Source organism: Oncorhynchus mykiss, chromosome 1 (genome assembly GCF_057628025.1).
Source record: "Oncorhynchus mykiss isolate SJ-2025 chromosome 1, ASM5762802v1, whole genome shotgun sequence".
In the NCBI taxonomy this organism is placed as follows: domain Eukaryota; kingdom Metazoa; phylum Chordata; class Actinopteri; order Salmoniformes; family Salmonidae; genus Oncorhynchus; species Oncorhynchus mykiss.
Genome location: NC_143022.1, coordinates 87,270,917 through 87,286,140, shown reverse-complemented (window position 1 = coordinate 87,286,140; position 15,224 = coordinate 87,270,917). Strand labels below are relative to the sequence as shown.

The 15,224-nt window shown below is 40.8% G+C and overlaps 1 protein-coding gene across 10 annotated transcripts; it reads right to left on the bottom strand.

The window, feature by feature from the left end:
* Positions 1-236: 236 nt before the first annotated feature.
* LOC110530965 (peroxiredoxin-like 2A) lies at positions 237-14,695 on the bottom strand. 10 transcript variants are annotated; one of them, XM_021614264.3, is made up of 7 exons: positions 14,451-14,582; positions 6,431-6,655; positions 5,931-6,110; positions 5,365-5,456; positions 5,025-5,165; positions 1,993-2,157; positions 237-1,485 (listed from the first exon to the last, which is right to left on the bottom strand). In XM_021614264.3, exons 2-7 carry the CDS (start codon positions 6,648-6,650, stop codon positions 1,432-1,434), a joined length of 852 nt encoding a protein of 283 aa, XP_021469939.2. In that variant the 5' UTR covers positions 6,651-6,655; positions 14,451-14,582; the 3' UTR covers positions 237-1,431. The 10 variants fall into 10 exon arrangements, with proteins under 10 accessions (XP_021469939.2, XP_021469946.2, XP_021469926.2 ...); XM_021614271.3 differs by having other exon boundaries at positions 237-1,482; XM_021614251.3 differs by having other exon boundaries at positions 237-1,147.
* Between the last annotated feature and the right edge of the window lie 529 nt (positions 14,696-15,224).

The window sequence follows — 15,224 nt, the reverse complement described above, 5'->3', positions numbered from 1 at the left end:
AACAAAATCAAGACAAAGTGAACGTTCCACACCATTGTGCGCTGCTGAACGTACCCATTTGAGGGTGTGTCACTCATGCCGCATTGCTCAATGTTTACAAATACAATAAGTAGCAGATTGCGGTGCACAGCTACGTAGCTGAAGTTGTGACTATGTAATGGAAACAAACATCTTATGAAAGGGTTCAAATGTTCAGAATGTATTCTAGAATGTCAAGTCCAGAGAAAAGAGAGGAGGATGGTGTGATGGGTTTATTGTGCTTTGCACCCTGTCTCTCACACACCTGCTTCCTGCCAACCTGGCCATGGTGAGTATGAGGCAGTGTGTGTTTGGATATCAAACCTGCTCCCCTCGTCACCGAGTTTACAGTCAGGTCTTCATTAATAAACACACATCGACCACACACACTCATTCACAGGTATAATATAATATAACACATAGCAACGTTACAAGACTGACTTTACGTACAAAATCCAGATGCAGAGAACCGTGCATTCCTCGAGTTGAGTTTGACTTCAATAAAAGTGTAAACACACTAGTTGTAGATATACCGCTCTCCCAAGAGATGAGTAATGTTCAAGTGTTCTCAGTTCAAGTGCAAGCAGTAAGGTCCCTGGTTGACAATACCTTCATTTAACCAGGTAAGTCATGAGAACACATTTTACAATAACAACCTGACCAAGACCTTAAGCCTACAGAACACTGTCTAGTTGGTACAACTTGGGAGTTTCCACATCTAGAGAAAAAAATAGGTCCACCTCGTCTTCCAATGGGCTTATGAGTGCAGGGAGTTAAGAGGTCAGGATATTATAAGCAGTGGAGCTCATTTACCTGAGCATTCACATTGTTCTGATGGGCGGAGCTAGCAATAATATAAATCATATAAGGTTGGTGCAGGAGAACTACAGATATGAAAAATGCCCCTTTCAAGTTTAAAATGTCATACACAACTCACAAACACTTGTTGGGATAAAGTTATGTTGTGAATGAAACAGAGGCCTCTATCAGCGTTGGTCTAATGCTACTAAGTTCGTGAACACAAAACTAACCATTATTGCACTGGAACAATTCTCTTGACAGCCTGCAAAACATCTTGGTTCTCCACTTTGTTGCCAAACTCCTCCTCCCTGTGCTCCAGAAGAATTCCCTGAGGAAAAAATACAATTTAAAAAAGGGACCTACGTAATACCAGACAACCTCACAACACAATGTAACAATGCTGCTGCTCTTGGTCTATACATTTCGGTTAAACCGTGTTTGTATCAATATTGTCCTAGAGGACTTCCTTCCCTCGTCTCTGCTCATGGCCACTGATTACTGAGTTGATAACAGATAGTGTGTGTGTCTCATCTGCAGCACTGGATCCATCATGGTTGAGTCTCTCCCCTCATACATGTGTCGGCGGTTGGAGTCTAAAGGTGTCAGCATGCTTCAGTTCGGCTGGCACCCAGCAGAGTGCTCGCATACTCCTTTAATAGACCTCTGCTTGAAAAACGAGAAAAAAAAGCAGCAATAGTACTATTTATCAATTTTGAGACGCCGTAGCCAGTATACATTACAGTTCCTCAAAATAGTCAGAATTAATCTAAGATAACTCAGATTTCTTGTCATTCATTTTTTTTTTAAATTGCAGAGGAGATCTTAGTTAAATGTAAAATTGCGCACCTAACATCTTAGGTGCAGTATTTCAACAAAAAAATGAATGAAAACGAGTCGTCTCTCGTTGAATGACAAAGACTTTATTGAAGAATCCCTACTGTTGACCAATCACAGACGAAGGGGAGTAGGCTTTGGCTTGCCTCAAAAAATTGTGTGCCCGAACAGCCGAAAAAACCCTTGCTGAAGTCAAAAATTAACAAAAACGTCACAGTATATGCACAAACAGTTACTGTTTCGGCTGAGAAGCATGCGGACACCTTAACAGCTCCAGTTAATGATTCCCAGCTGTGGCTGAGCGTAATCCATTGATGCACAGCCCTGTGTGTGGGGTACCTGGTTCCCCGCGCCGATGACAAACACGCCTCCCAGGACGAAGCCCTCCCCCAACATGTTGCCATGGTAACCGGCCTTCCAGGCCCGCATAAAGTTCTGCCACACCCCCAGACGGATGAAGCCCAGCCCCCCCATCTTCCTCTGTAGTGGGCCATAGAAGTGGTGCTGCAAAGAACACAAACCAATCAATCAAGAGAAAATAAAACTCAGGCACAGACAACAGGCATACTATATCTACACATGGTTCAGCTCCTCTCCTTCATAGCAGGCCTGTGTAGAAATCGATTCAAACATGTTCACAGTTCATTTAAGCCAGTGCAGTTGAAGGAACGGAGACTAGGAGAGGAGAGCCTTTGTTAAACTATTGAGATGTACCCATAGTCAAGTCCGTCTCACCTTCTATAGACTATTGAGATGCACCCATAGAGAGTCAGGGGGTGTTTCTCAAAATGCATACTACCATGCTCCGAGCACGCATATAGGAGTATGGAAGGTCGGAGTCAAAATCAAAGTATGCGAAACGGAACATGGCGGACACTTCTCTAATGCGTACTCCATTTGTACAGTTGAAGTCGGATGTTTACATACACATTAGCCAAATACATTTAAATGTCTCAGTTTTTCACAATTCCTGACATTTAATCCTAGTAAAGATTCCCTGTATTAGGTCAATTAGGATCACCACTTTATTTTAAGAATGTGAAATGTCAAAATAATAGTAGAGTGATTTATTTCAGCTTGTATTTCTGTCATCACATTCCCAGTGGGTCAGAAGTTTACATACACTCAATTAGTATTTGGTAGCATTGCCTTTAAATTGTTTAACTTGGGTCAAATATTTTGGGTAGCCTTCCACAAGCTTCCCACAATAAGTTGGGTGAATTTTGGCCCATTCCTCCTGACAGAGCTGGTGTAACTGAGTCAGGTTTGTGGGCCTCCTTGCTCACACACACTTTTTCAGTTCTTCCCACAAAATTTCAACAGGATTGAAGTCAGGGCTTTGTGATGGCCACTCCAATACCTTGACTTGTCCTTAAGCCATTTTGCCACAACTTTGGAAGTATGCTTGGGGTTATTGTCCATTTGGAAGACCCATTTGTGACCAAGCTTTAACTTCCTGACTGATGTCTTGACATGTTGCTTCAATATATCCACATAATGTCCCTTCCTCATGATGCCATTTATTTTGTTTAGTGCACCAATCCCTCCTGCAGCAAAGCACCCCCACAACATGATGCTGCCACCCCTGTGCTTCACGGTTGGGGTGGTGTTCTTTGGCTTGCAAGCCCCACCTTTTTCCTCCAAACATAACGATGGTCATTATGGCCAAACAGTTCTGTTTGTTTCATCAATCCAGAGGACATTTCTCCATGTGCAGTTGCAAACCGTAGTCTGGCTTTTTTATGGCGTTTTTGGAGCAGTGGCTTCTTCCTTGCTGAGTGGCCTTTCAGGTTATGTCGATATAGGACTTGTTTTAATGTGGATATAGATACTTTTGTACCTGTTTCCTCCAGCATCTTCACAAGGTCCTTTGCTGTTGTTCTGGGATCGATTTGCACTTTTCACACCAAAGTACGTTCATCTCTAGGAGACAGAACACGTCTCCTTCCTGAGCGGTATGACGGCTGCGTGGTCCCATGGTGTTTATACTTGCGTACTATTGTTTGTACAGATGAACGTGGTACCTTCAGGCATTTGGAAATGGCTCCCAAGGATGACCCAGACTTGTGGAGGTCCACAATTTTGGCTGATTTCTTTTGATTTTCCAATGATGTCAAGCAAAGAGGCACTGAATTTGAAGGTAGGCCTTGAACTTCATCCACAGGTACACCTCCAATTGACTCAAATGATGTCAATTAGCCTATCAGAAGCTTCTAAAGCCATGACATCATTTTCTGGAATTTTCCAAGTTGTTTAAAGGCACAACTGGAACTGTGATACATTGAATTATAAGTGAAATAATCTTGTCTGGAAACAATTGTTGGAAAAATTAATTGTGTCATGCACAAAGTAGATGTCCTAACCAACTTGCCAAAACTACAGTTTGTTAACAAGAAATTTGTGGAGTGGTTGAAAAATGAGATTTAATGACTCCAACCTAAGTGTATGTAAACTTCCGACTTCAACTGTACATATTTTAAAGCGTGCATCGATGCTTCAACGGAAAGTATGCAAAGAAATATGACGCAACAACAAAATTACACAACATTTGTTGAAATCAATGGTGGCCATTATTTGAGCTGAAGCGAGAGAAAATACACTTCGACTTTGGAATGAAATGTTGCCTATTCACATCTCATAAAGTATTGTAGTCAGGCAACATACTTTATCTTAATACGTTAATAAATACATGCGGTGTTAAATTTTGGCATGTTTACCTGCCTACGTACCAGAGATCACAAGCCCATAATAAGTCATAGGGCTAACTGGCAAGCTAATCACGAAGAATTAACATAATATTTGTTTTAGGTCATTATCTGGTTAGCTACATTATTACGAAGCACATATAGATAGCTGATATTTATGAGGTAAACGGTTGCTTTGTGTATATCTTGTTTGGTCACTTTTGCCATTGTTGTCCTGGCTGGAAGATGGTACATTGAATGGGTAAGTCCATAGGGCTAACTGGCTAGCTAGCCACAAAGAATTGGTAGCTACCCACAAAAAAATTTACATCTACCTTGCATAACATTAGTTTTCGGTCATTTTTGTCTGTTTAACTAGCTGGATAGCTAGATTATTCAGATTCACTTATACCTAGCTGATAGTTGTGAAGGAAAACATTTTCTTTGTGTGGATCTTGTTTTGCCTATTGTTGCCATTGTCCTGACCTGGAAGAAGGTCCCAGTGAATGAGGAGATTCAGCGTGAGATAATACAGTAGGAATGTACCAGTGCTTCTCAAATGTATCGTTTTATGCATTCTCCACATTCTCGTCCTCACAAGAACATACTCAAGAGAACATGGTGCACTTGTAGCATGATAGTGTGGAGCACGGTAGTATGCATACTGAGAAACACCCAGGGCCTCACCTTCTCGTCTACATAGATGTCCCCAGCGAAGTGTGATCGGAAGTCCTGGATCTCCGTGCCGATGTTCTCCTTCACCACGGCAACTAGAGGGACCCCGAGATCCTCAAGCTGGGTCTTCAGAGAGGACAGCTCGGAAGCTTCCTACACACACACACAATTAGTACAATTTCATTAATAGGATGGGTGGGGTCTTGTTTATTCTCCTGATGCATACAGCGGAATCTACACAACAACAATATATGGTGTGGAATATAGACTTGAATTAAGACCATTTCGGATTAACTTTCCCTGTAAGTAAAAAAGCTGACTATACTGTATAGTATCAGTGACATCACTTCACCTCTCTGCACAAAAATCATCCGGGCCGTCGTACAGCCATGACTACTGCTCCCGTCTTCTCCCACAGAGCTTTGGCCTTTATGGTGTTCTCATCTGCAGGACACACACATATACACAGGTCATGCATTGGTACCTGGGCTCTGCAGTGTGACAATTTTGGTTGCATATGCGCCTAAATATTTTGCTGTTCGACTTGGATAAAAACTATTCTTGGAGCACCAGTGTGCCTAGACCATTTTTTTTTATCACCCAGATAATAATTAGGCTTCGCTCTACCGTTGTTTCAGAGTGTCGCAGAAAAAAAGCAAGCAGATATTCATTAGCATATTATGGATCACAAAATGCCTTGCTCAGAGCTATGCAAAAGATAGAGTTCTGTAAACTCTGTTTGAGATTTCAAATCTTAATAGCTGCCATGTTGGCACCAAAGGCTCTAACCTTGCTACATTCTAGTATGAATGTAAAACAGAATGTCATTGTCATACTGTAGAACGTTTGGTGCCAATATGATAGACAGTTTTCTGCACTTTCCGGCCATGCCCAGTAGGTGAACCAGGGCCCTCGTACCGTCTCCAGTGGAGCGGAGGTCTGCGTCCTCCAGGTACTCCAGCGAGGCCTGGGCAGCCTTGGTCAGACACAAGTCAGTGTTGGCCAGGAAGATTCCAACAATGGCAACTCCTAAGGTCCCCAGACCCAGAGACCACATCCCCATCTCAAACAGCTCCACCTCGAGGCTGGAGGACAACACTGCAGCCAAAAAAATAGACAAACATGATTATCAGAGTGATTTATTGTTCTTAGGGAAGGAGAAACTTTAAGAGGAACCAGAGCCTAGAGAAGAGGGCCGATCTTCTTACTCGGTCATGCCACACGTACATGTCTAATGATTTCTGGTACTGTTAGATAACGGAACCTTACTGTTAGCGAGAGGCAACATTCTTAGGCATGGGTTAGGGGGTGGAAAGGTCAGGGTCACTGATATAGGCCATAAGATAAGTAAAGTGAACTAGCCTATAACAAACTCCATGCAATGTGTCACTAGAGCGAGATAATGTAATGCTCCTTGCCTGATTTGGGCTTGTTAGGGTCAGGGCTGGATGACGCTGTGCTGAGGTGAAAGGCTTTTAGACAAGGAAGTCTGGCTGTAGGGTTGGTAGAGGGCTGGCTGTTGTGAATGGCACCCCCCAGAGGCAGGTAAGAGATGTGCAGAGTCTGAGATAGCCTCCATCTGGCCCTTAGGGCTTTAGCGGAGTGTCTGGAGAGGGACTGGACCAGTGCCAGGGCCATGGTGACTGTATAAACACAACCCATCAGAACTTATAAAACAGACTTTCTCTGAAGAGACAAGAAAAACAAAAGCCTTTATCGTGAGCGTGAAATCACTGGCGTTTGAAAGATGGCATGGGCACATGCAACTACTGTTAGGAAGTAGTGACCGATGTTCAAACAGTAGGCTAAAAACAATGTTTTTGTTTATCTTTTCAGAGACAGCCTAGGTAGGGCTGGCACAATTACCATATAACCGTGAGTTATGGATGAAGACCATCGTGAAAATAAATTAACCTTCCTAACCCCCCAAAAAATCTATAAAAATACAAACAGCTGACTGAAAAGTGTGACATGTTGAATGGTAAACTGATGGGTACACTTAATGGCTGTGTGGTATTGTGATGCAATAATTGACATGTTAATATAGAATGTTAAAGGTTGACTCTGCGAAATGATATTGCCATGAGCAGCACTGCAGATATTGAGATGAGTGAGATGCAAGACTTCGCTCTCTCACAGTCACACACAGTTTCTGCGCATGTGCACATGTTCGCGTCACGCTGTCACAGCGTGAACGCCAGGGCACCAAAACGGGGGAGAAGTTGAGCCTCGCGCTTCAACCCTCTTAGTTGTAGCGGAAATTGACCCACTATGCTGTTTACTTTCTGGATCTACATCATATTGCTGAGTTCACCTTTAACTGATGTGGCTCGTGCAATGGAATTTATTTATGGTAATGCCAGTTAAGTTGAATCAACAAATCACAGCACAAATTCCAACTTCTACTTCCTGCTTTGCGCCTCGCAATGGCCACCAGTCCACCCATTATGCCATCATTTGGCTTGTTCGACATTGCAGCCGAAGGTACAGATAACTGCTGCCTTACGGATCTACAAAGAACCTTGCATCATAATGAACTACTCATTATTATTTGTAGATCAGTCAGTCAGTCACAATTTAACCATGATACATTCTGATTTTGATCCTCTCCAACACAGCCAACGACTTGAATGGGGTTGCCCATTATATTTCTATGGCTGCACGTGCAGACAGGAGCAGAGAAAAACATGCATCCTTTTTTATTTTGCTAATTGAACGGTTATGCTGTAAAGAGGTCAATGGACCGCAGGCCTCGGGGATAGAAGGATGCTGGATTGGCGCACATTCAACAATTCTGATCTAGCAAAGTGGATATTCGTTTTTTTTAAACTGTAATGCAGGTAATTGGTGACGGTGACATGAACGTGTATTGGGGTTGACATTAGAGATTGACCGATTATTGGAGGACCAAAAAAAAGTCGATACTGATTAAATCGGACAATTTAAAAAGAATTTTAAAATGTATTTGTAATAATGACAATTACAACAATACTGAATGAACACTTATTTTAATTTAATACATCAATAAAATCAATAATGAAACATGTTCAATTTGGTTTAAATAATGCAAAAACAAAGCGTTGGAGAAGAAAGTAAAAGTGCAATATGTGCCATGTAAGAAAGCTAACGTTTAAGTTCCTTGCTCAGAACATGAGAACATATGAAAGTTGGTGGTTCCTTTAAACATGAGACTAATATTTCAAGGTAAGAGGTTTTAGGTTGTAGTTAATATAGTATTTATAGGACTATTTCTCTCTATACCATTTGTATTTCATTAACCTTTGACTATTGGATGTTCTTATAGGCACTTTAGTATTGCCAGTGTAACAACATAGCTTCCGTCCCTCTCCTCACCCCTACCTGGGCTCGAACCAGGAACACATCGACAACAGCCACCCTCAAAGCATCGTTACCCATCCCTCCACAAAAGCCGCAGCCCTTGCAGAGCAAGGGGAACAACTACTCCAGGTCTCAGAGCGAGTGACGTTTGAAACACTATTATCGCACACCCCGCTAACTAGCTAGCCATTTCACATTCGTTACACCAGCCTAATCTCGGGAGTTGATAGGCTTGAAGTCATAAACAGCGCAATGCTTGAAGCACATATAACTATAACATAATAACACACAGAGCCTTTGGTCATTAATATGGTCGAACCCGGAAACTATAATTTTGAAAACAAATGTTTATTCTTTCAGTGAAATAAGGAACTGTTCTGTATTTTATCTAACGGGTGGCATCCATCAGTCTAAATATTGCTGTTACATTGTACAACCTTCAATGTTATGTCATAATTACGTAAAATTCTGGCAAATTAGTTCGCAACGAGCCAGGCTGCCCAAACTGTTGCATATACCCTGACTCTGCGTGCAATGAACACAAGAGACGTGACACAATTTCATCTGCTTAATATTGCCTGCTAACCTGGATTTCTTTTAGCTAAATATGCAGGTTTAAAAATATATACTTCTGTGTATTGATTTTAAGAAAAGGCATTGATGTTTATGGTTAGGTACACGTTGGAGCAACGACAGTCCTTTTTCGCAAATGCGCACTGCATCGATTATATGCAACTAAGGACACGCTAGATAAACCAGTAATATCATCAACCAACTAGTGATTATGATTGATTGATTGATTGTTTTTTTTATAAGATAAGTTTATTGCTAGCTAGCAACTTACCTTGGCTTCTTAATGCATTCGTGTAACAGGCAGGCTCCTCGTGGAGTGCAATGAGAGGCAGGTGGTTAGAGCGTTGGACTAGTTCACTGTAAGGTTGCAAGATTGAATCCCTGAGCTGACAAGGTAAAAATCTGTCATTCTGCCCCTGAACAAGGCCCACCGTTCCTAGGCAGTCATTGAAAATAAGAATGTGTTCTTAATTAACTGACTTGCCTAGGTAACTAAAGGTGTAAAAAATTATAAATAACAAAAAAACATTTTTTTTTAAATCGGCCAAATCAGTGTCCAAAAATACAGATTTCCGATTGTTATGAAAACTTGAAATCAGCCCTAATTAATCGGCCATTCCGATTAATCGGTCGACCTCTAGTTGACATCCATACAAGCATTATCCTCTGATTTTTACCTCAACATAGTGTGAAATACACATATAAACAATAGCTTAAATGAGGAGTCGGGATCTTTCCCACACGCGTTTCCATGGCATTTCCGATGTTCTGGTCGAATTCCATTAACCTCTTTACCTCATCTTTTACCGTCATCCAAAATTCAATGACTGTCACAGTCCTAAGCCTGGGGCATGTAGTTTAAATGTGTACAGTGGGCTGTTGACTAAGAAAAGAAAGAACTACACTTTCACTGTGTGTAAAACTTTCACTCTGGTCAGTATTGTCTGGGTGGGTCAGTTCAGTACAGTAAAGTATATTATAGTTCAATACATTATATGTTACTCAACTCTAGTGTGCTGTACTGTGTATTGTACTAAACTCTACTCTATTCTTCTGCACAGTTCAGGACTGTACTCAACTTTTTTACTGTACTGTGCCATCCACACTTGTGAAACATAGACGTCTACGATTGCTTCAAATTTGGTCCGGTCTGGACCAAAAACAACTTATGTGGACGTTGAAGCCAAGGCCAGGGCAGACTGACCATATTTCAACGTCCATGGATGTCGGTCGGTACGGATGCTGGTTACAGTAAATGGAAAGAGAGGGGGCTCTTGGGTAGATGTCAGTAAGAGATGAGAGAGGTGACATTAACTAGAGAGGCAGAGAGAGAGGGCTGGGTTGTCCAGGCTGTTTTCAATCTTACTTTGACCACCACACAACAGAAAGATTGAGAAAAAAAAAAACACAGTTATGAGTTGAATATACAGTGGGGCAAAAAAGTATTTAGTCAGCCACCAATTGTGCAAGTTCTCCCACTTAAAAAGATGAGAGGCCTGTAATTTTCATCATTGGTACACTTCAACTATGACAGACAAAATGAGAAGAAGAAAAATCCAGAAAATCTCATTGTAGGATTTTTAATTAATGTATTTGCAAATTATGGTGGAAAATAAGTATTTGGTCAATAACAAAAGTTTCTCAATACTTTGTTATATACCCTTTATTGGCAATGACAGAGGTCAAACATTTTCACACACTGTTGCTGGTATTTTGGCCCATTCCTCCATGCAGATCTCCTCTAGAGCAGTGATGTTTTGGGGCTGTTGCTGGGCAACACGTACTTTCAACTCCCTCCAAAGATTTTCTATGGGGTTGAGATCTGGAAACTGGCTAGGCCACTCCAGGACCTTGAAATGCTTCTTACGAAGCCACTCCTTCGTTGCCCGGGCGGTGTGTTTGGGATCATTGTCATGCTGAAAGACCCAGCCACCCCCATGCTTCACAGTAGGTATGGTGTTCTTTGGATGCAACTCAGCATTCTTTGTCCGAGTTGAGTTTTTACCAAATAGTTATATTTTGGTTTCATCTGATATTCTCCCAATCTTCTTCTGGATCATCCAAATACTCTCTAGCAAACTTCAGACGGGCCTGGACATGTACTGGCTTAAGCAGGGGGACACGTCTGGCACTGCAGGATTTGAGTCCCTGGCGGCGTAGTGTGTTACTGATGGTAGGCTTTGTTACTTTGGTCCCAGCTCTCAGGTCATTCACTAGGTCCCCCCGTGTGGTTCTGGGATTTTGCTCACCGTTCTTGTGATCATTTTGACCCCACGGGGTGAGATCTTGTGTGGAGCCCCAGATCGAGGGAGATTATCAGTGGTCTTGTATGTCTTCCATTTCCTAATAATTGCTCCCACAGTTGATTTCTTCAAACCAAGCTGCTTACCTATTGCAGATTCAGTCTTCCCAGCCTGGTGCAGGTCTACAATTTTGTTTCTGGTGTCCTTTGACAGCTCTTTGGTCTTGGCCATAGTGGAGTTTGGAGTGTGACTGTTTGAGGTTGTGGACAGGTGTCTTTTATACTGATAACAAGTTCAAACAGGTGCCATTAATACAGGTAACAAGTGGAGGACAGAGGAGCCTCTTAAAGAAGAAGTTACAGGTCTGTGAGAGCCAGAAATCTTGCTTGCTTGTAGGTGACCATATACTTATTTTCCACCATAATTTGCAAATAAATTCATAAAAAATCCTACAATGTGATTTTCTAGATTTTTTTTCTCATTTTGTCTGTCATAGTTGAAGTGTACCTATGATGAAAATTACAGGCCTCTTTCATATTTTTAAGTGGGAGAACTTGCACAATTGGTGACTGACTAAATACTTGTTTTGCCCCACTGTAACAGTATGCCAGTGGAAGGAAGGGCTGTAAGCAGGTGACCCAACTATGTGACAACTATGATTTCTCATTGTAGCAATTCAATTGCAGTAATTCCATTAGTTTTTTTTTTTAATTCTGTTAAAAATTTGGTTAAACCAAATAGATATCAGTAAAAACACTAATTGATAGGTCTACCTTCACTTGTTATTTCTGTTAACCTTCATTATTGACCCTCATGAGGGAGAGAAATGAGAAAATATCAAATATGAGTGGGTTTTTGGTAACGGAATATCAAGGCACAGGGCAATGTTTCTTAAACTTACACAATGCAAATAATTTATCCAAACGAAATATAAGTGTTGATATTAGTTGGCAGGGGTCTTTACTTCAACATATTGATGTACAGAGATGGGTAAGCTGACAACATCACGCTTCAATGGGGCAGAAGTCTGTGCGTTGTTGTGGTTCTGGACGGTCAGACAGCTAGCAACAATGACAAAATGCCATGCCTGTCATTTAAGCTGTTGTTTACTTACATTACTATTCCCCCATGTGGGGAATAGTAACTCCTTTCAGCTTGTTCTTGATACCATGTCTTGTTTTTAGGTGTTTTGAACGATTTTATGTCAATGCTAATATGGCAACAACAAAAGAATCTAGCTACCAACAACTAACAATGTATTTGAGTGACAACAAGTGGATCATTGTGCAAATGTATTTGTTTTCAAAAAACATTGTAGACTAAATATAATTTACATGTTGCAAAAAATCTAACCAACCCAGTCTGTTTTGCCCCATAGTTGCGCACGTGTTGGGTTTTGTTGCTAAACAACCAACCTGTCTATTTCCAAAACATTTTAAGACTTTTTCTGGTATATGTTTTCTAACTTATTTTCTATCCGTTTGGCCAGAAATGAAAGCCGTTGCTTATTCTTTATATTTAGGATAGAAAATGGTAGAATTTTTTTATTTATCAAATATATAATCTCTTAGCTTTCATTTGTCAACAGATTTAACATTCTCATATGAACTTCACATGTTGGTGCTCATGGGTCCTTTTGGAAATGACCTTAGGCATTGTTTAATGAATTACAGCAAACCTGTTTGTCTACATTACATTTCCTCAGGAAACTGATGGGTGTGACTAAGTAACAAACATATGAACTGCTCTGTTTGTTGTAACTTATCTTTCGACCGTCAAACTGTACTGTGGTTATAAAGTTATGGGTGTGACACACACTTGAGCACACACACACACACAAGCTTGAGCGCACACACCCTAATGTCTCAGACGATAGCTTACATGGCTAATCCTTCTTCCCCTTGTATAAGCAAGAGGGGCCTTAACATACAATGTTAGACAGTACACAGTGAATCATCAGTATAGTCAATTGAGGATAATTATTATTAGTCTATATGAACATGAACAAAATACTGTTACTGTATTGTCAGGGCTTACTTAGATGTGGATTTTTCAAGATATGAATCATTCGGGTATTTTCCATTTTCTCTGAACAAGACAGTCTGAATGGTCCACCAAATGCTTAGGCCTACATGCATGAAATATATGTGAAACCAAACTGAACACAAACCTACACGTATGGTCATTCTAAAAAATACTAAAATTCCATTTTCAAACATCGATTCATTTATCAAACAATCACCCACTGAAGGTGTGCACTCATTTCCCTCAAGTTCAGCTCATTCAGTCCCAAATACTCTGTTCTGCACTTCACTGTGACTTGACAAGTCTTGACTAACTACTGCAGTGTGACTTTCCCTTCCCAGAGTGAGGACAAAGGCCTGAACCCTAATGAGAACAACAACCAATAGACTACCTGGCAGCCGCACATGAACTGATTGACTAGATTCCATATAGATAGATAGTGGAAAGGAATGTTTACATTGTAAGCTTAGCTATACTGATTTACACATTGACAATGAGTTGAGGAACGGACTGTTATTATTGACAACGAAAATGTGAGAACATAGGATCGATTATCGTGACAAAGATTAAATGGAGAGTATGCTAGTTACAGATCTGAATATTAACTGAATTCTGCAACTTCTTATTCCTTATCTTAGAGCGCTTATTTCAAATTGAGTGACACAAATTATTACATGTGGCTTCCCATGCAAACCCTATCAAGACAATTTTGCAGCGTTCAACTGCCATGCAATTTGACATAGATAGCTTGCCTATGTAACAGTATAGCTTCCGTCCCTCTCCTCGCCCCAACCTGGGCTCGAACCAGGAAACCTCAGCACACATCGACAACAGACACCCACGAAGCATCGTTACCCATCGCGACAGAGCAAGGGGAACAACTACTACTCAGAGCGAGTGACGCGCACCCCGCTAACTAGCTAGCTACAACTATTTGATAAGTAACCTTAACCTTAAGACCCACTAAAAGACAGACAATCATGTTGACTGGTAAGTGGCATTATAAAGTCAACTTTACTAGCTAGCTAAATCTATGTTGGCATTCTTTGATTAATGCATTAAATAGGCCAAGTATAAATTAGTAGTAACAATGACACAACGTTAGCTTGTTCACTTTGTAGACTTCACATTTGGGCTAGCTGGCTATCTAGGTTAACGGTAGCTAACTGCATGATGACGTTAGCTTGCTGATTGAAATAATGCTCGCAACAAAATGTTTAACAATATTTAAAATAATGTATAAAGGAATGATACTCACAAATATTGTGTTGAAGGAGAAGAGTGCAGTTGACGTCTCCGTTCAAAATATCTAAATTTGGCGTAGGTGTATCAGTTGATCAAGATAAATGGATTAGTCATTGCAGGGAAACTAATCGCACAAGATAACACGGACCTTGGACACAAATGAAGTTTATTTTTGTACAATAAAAACAGATTGACAGATTAATTGTTGAGGAAAAAAATTATACACTGAGGAGTAATGTACCGAGAATGTGTGTCGACACACACACACACCAGAGGTAGTAAATTCTGGTAACAGAGTAATTAGAATGACATGTTCATGGACAAAAAGCAGGGTTACTATTTACCAATTAGTAACAGTTTGGCTGTATATTGTGAGGATTCTGTGTTATGCACTATAGCTCATTACCACATATGTGATTGAATATTATCTGCTGTTGGCTTGTGTGGATGTTTGTGTTATGCAACATAGCTGACTTGAGACATTGTTAATAGTTTCAGGGACATGGGCCTTTCTCATTCATGATGGAAAAATACAGAATAACATGAAGACAGGAACTGTGCAATGAGTTGGGGGGGGCACATTCAGAACGTAGTGTTGCGAGAACAAATGGTACAGTGCCTTGCGAAAGTATTCGGCCCCCTTGAACTTTGCGACCTTTTGCCACATTTCAGGCTTCAAACATAAAGATATAAAACTGTATTTTTTTTGTGAAGAATCAACAACAAGTGGGACACAATCATGAAGTGGAACGACATTTATTGGATATTTCAAACTGTTTTAACAAAT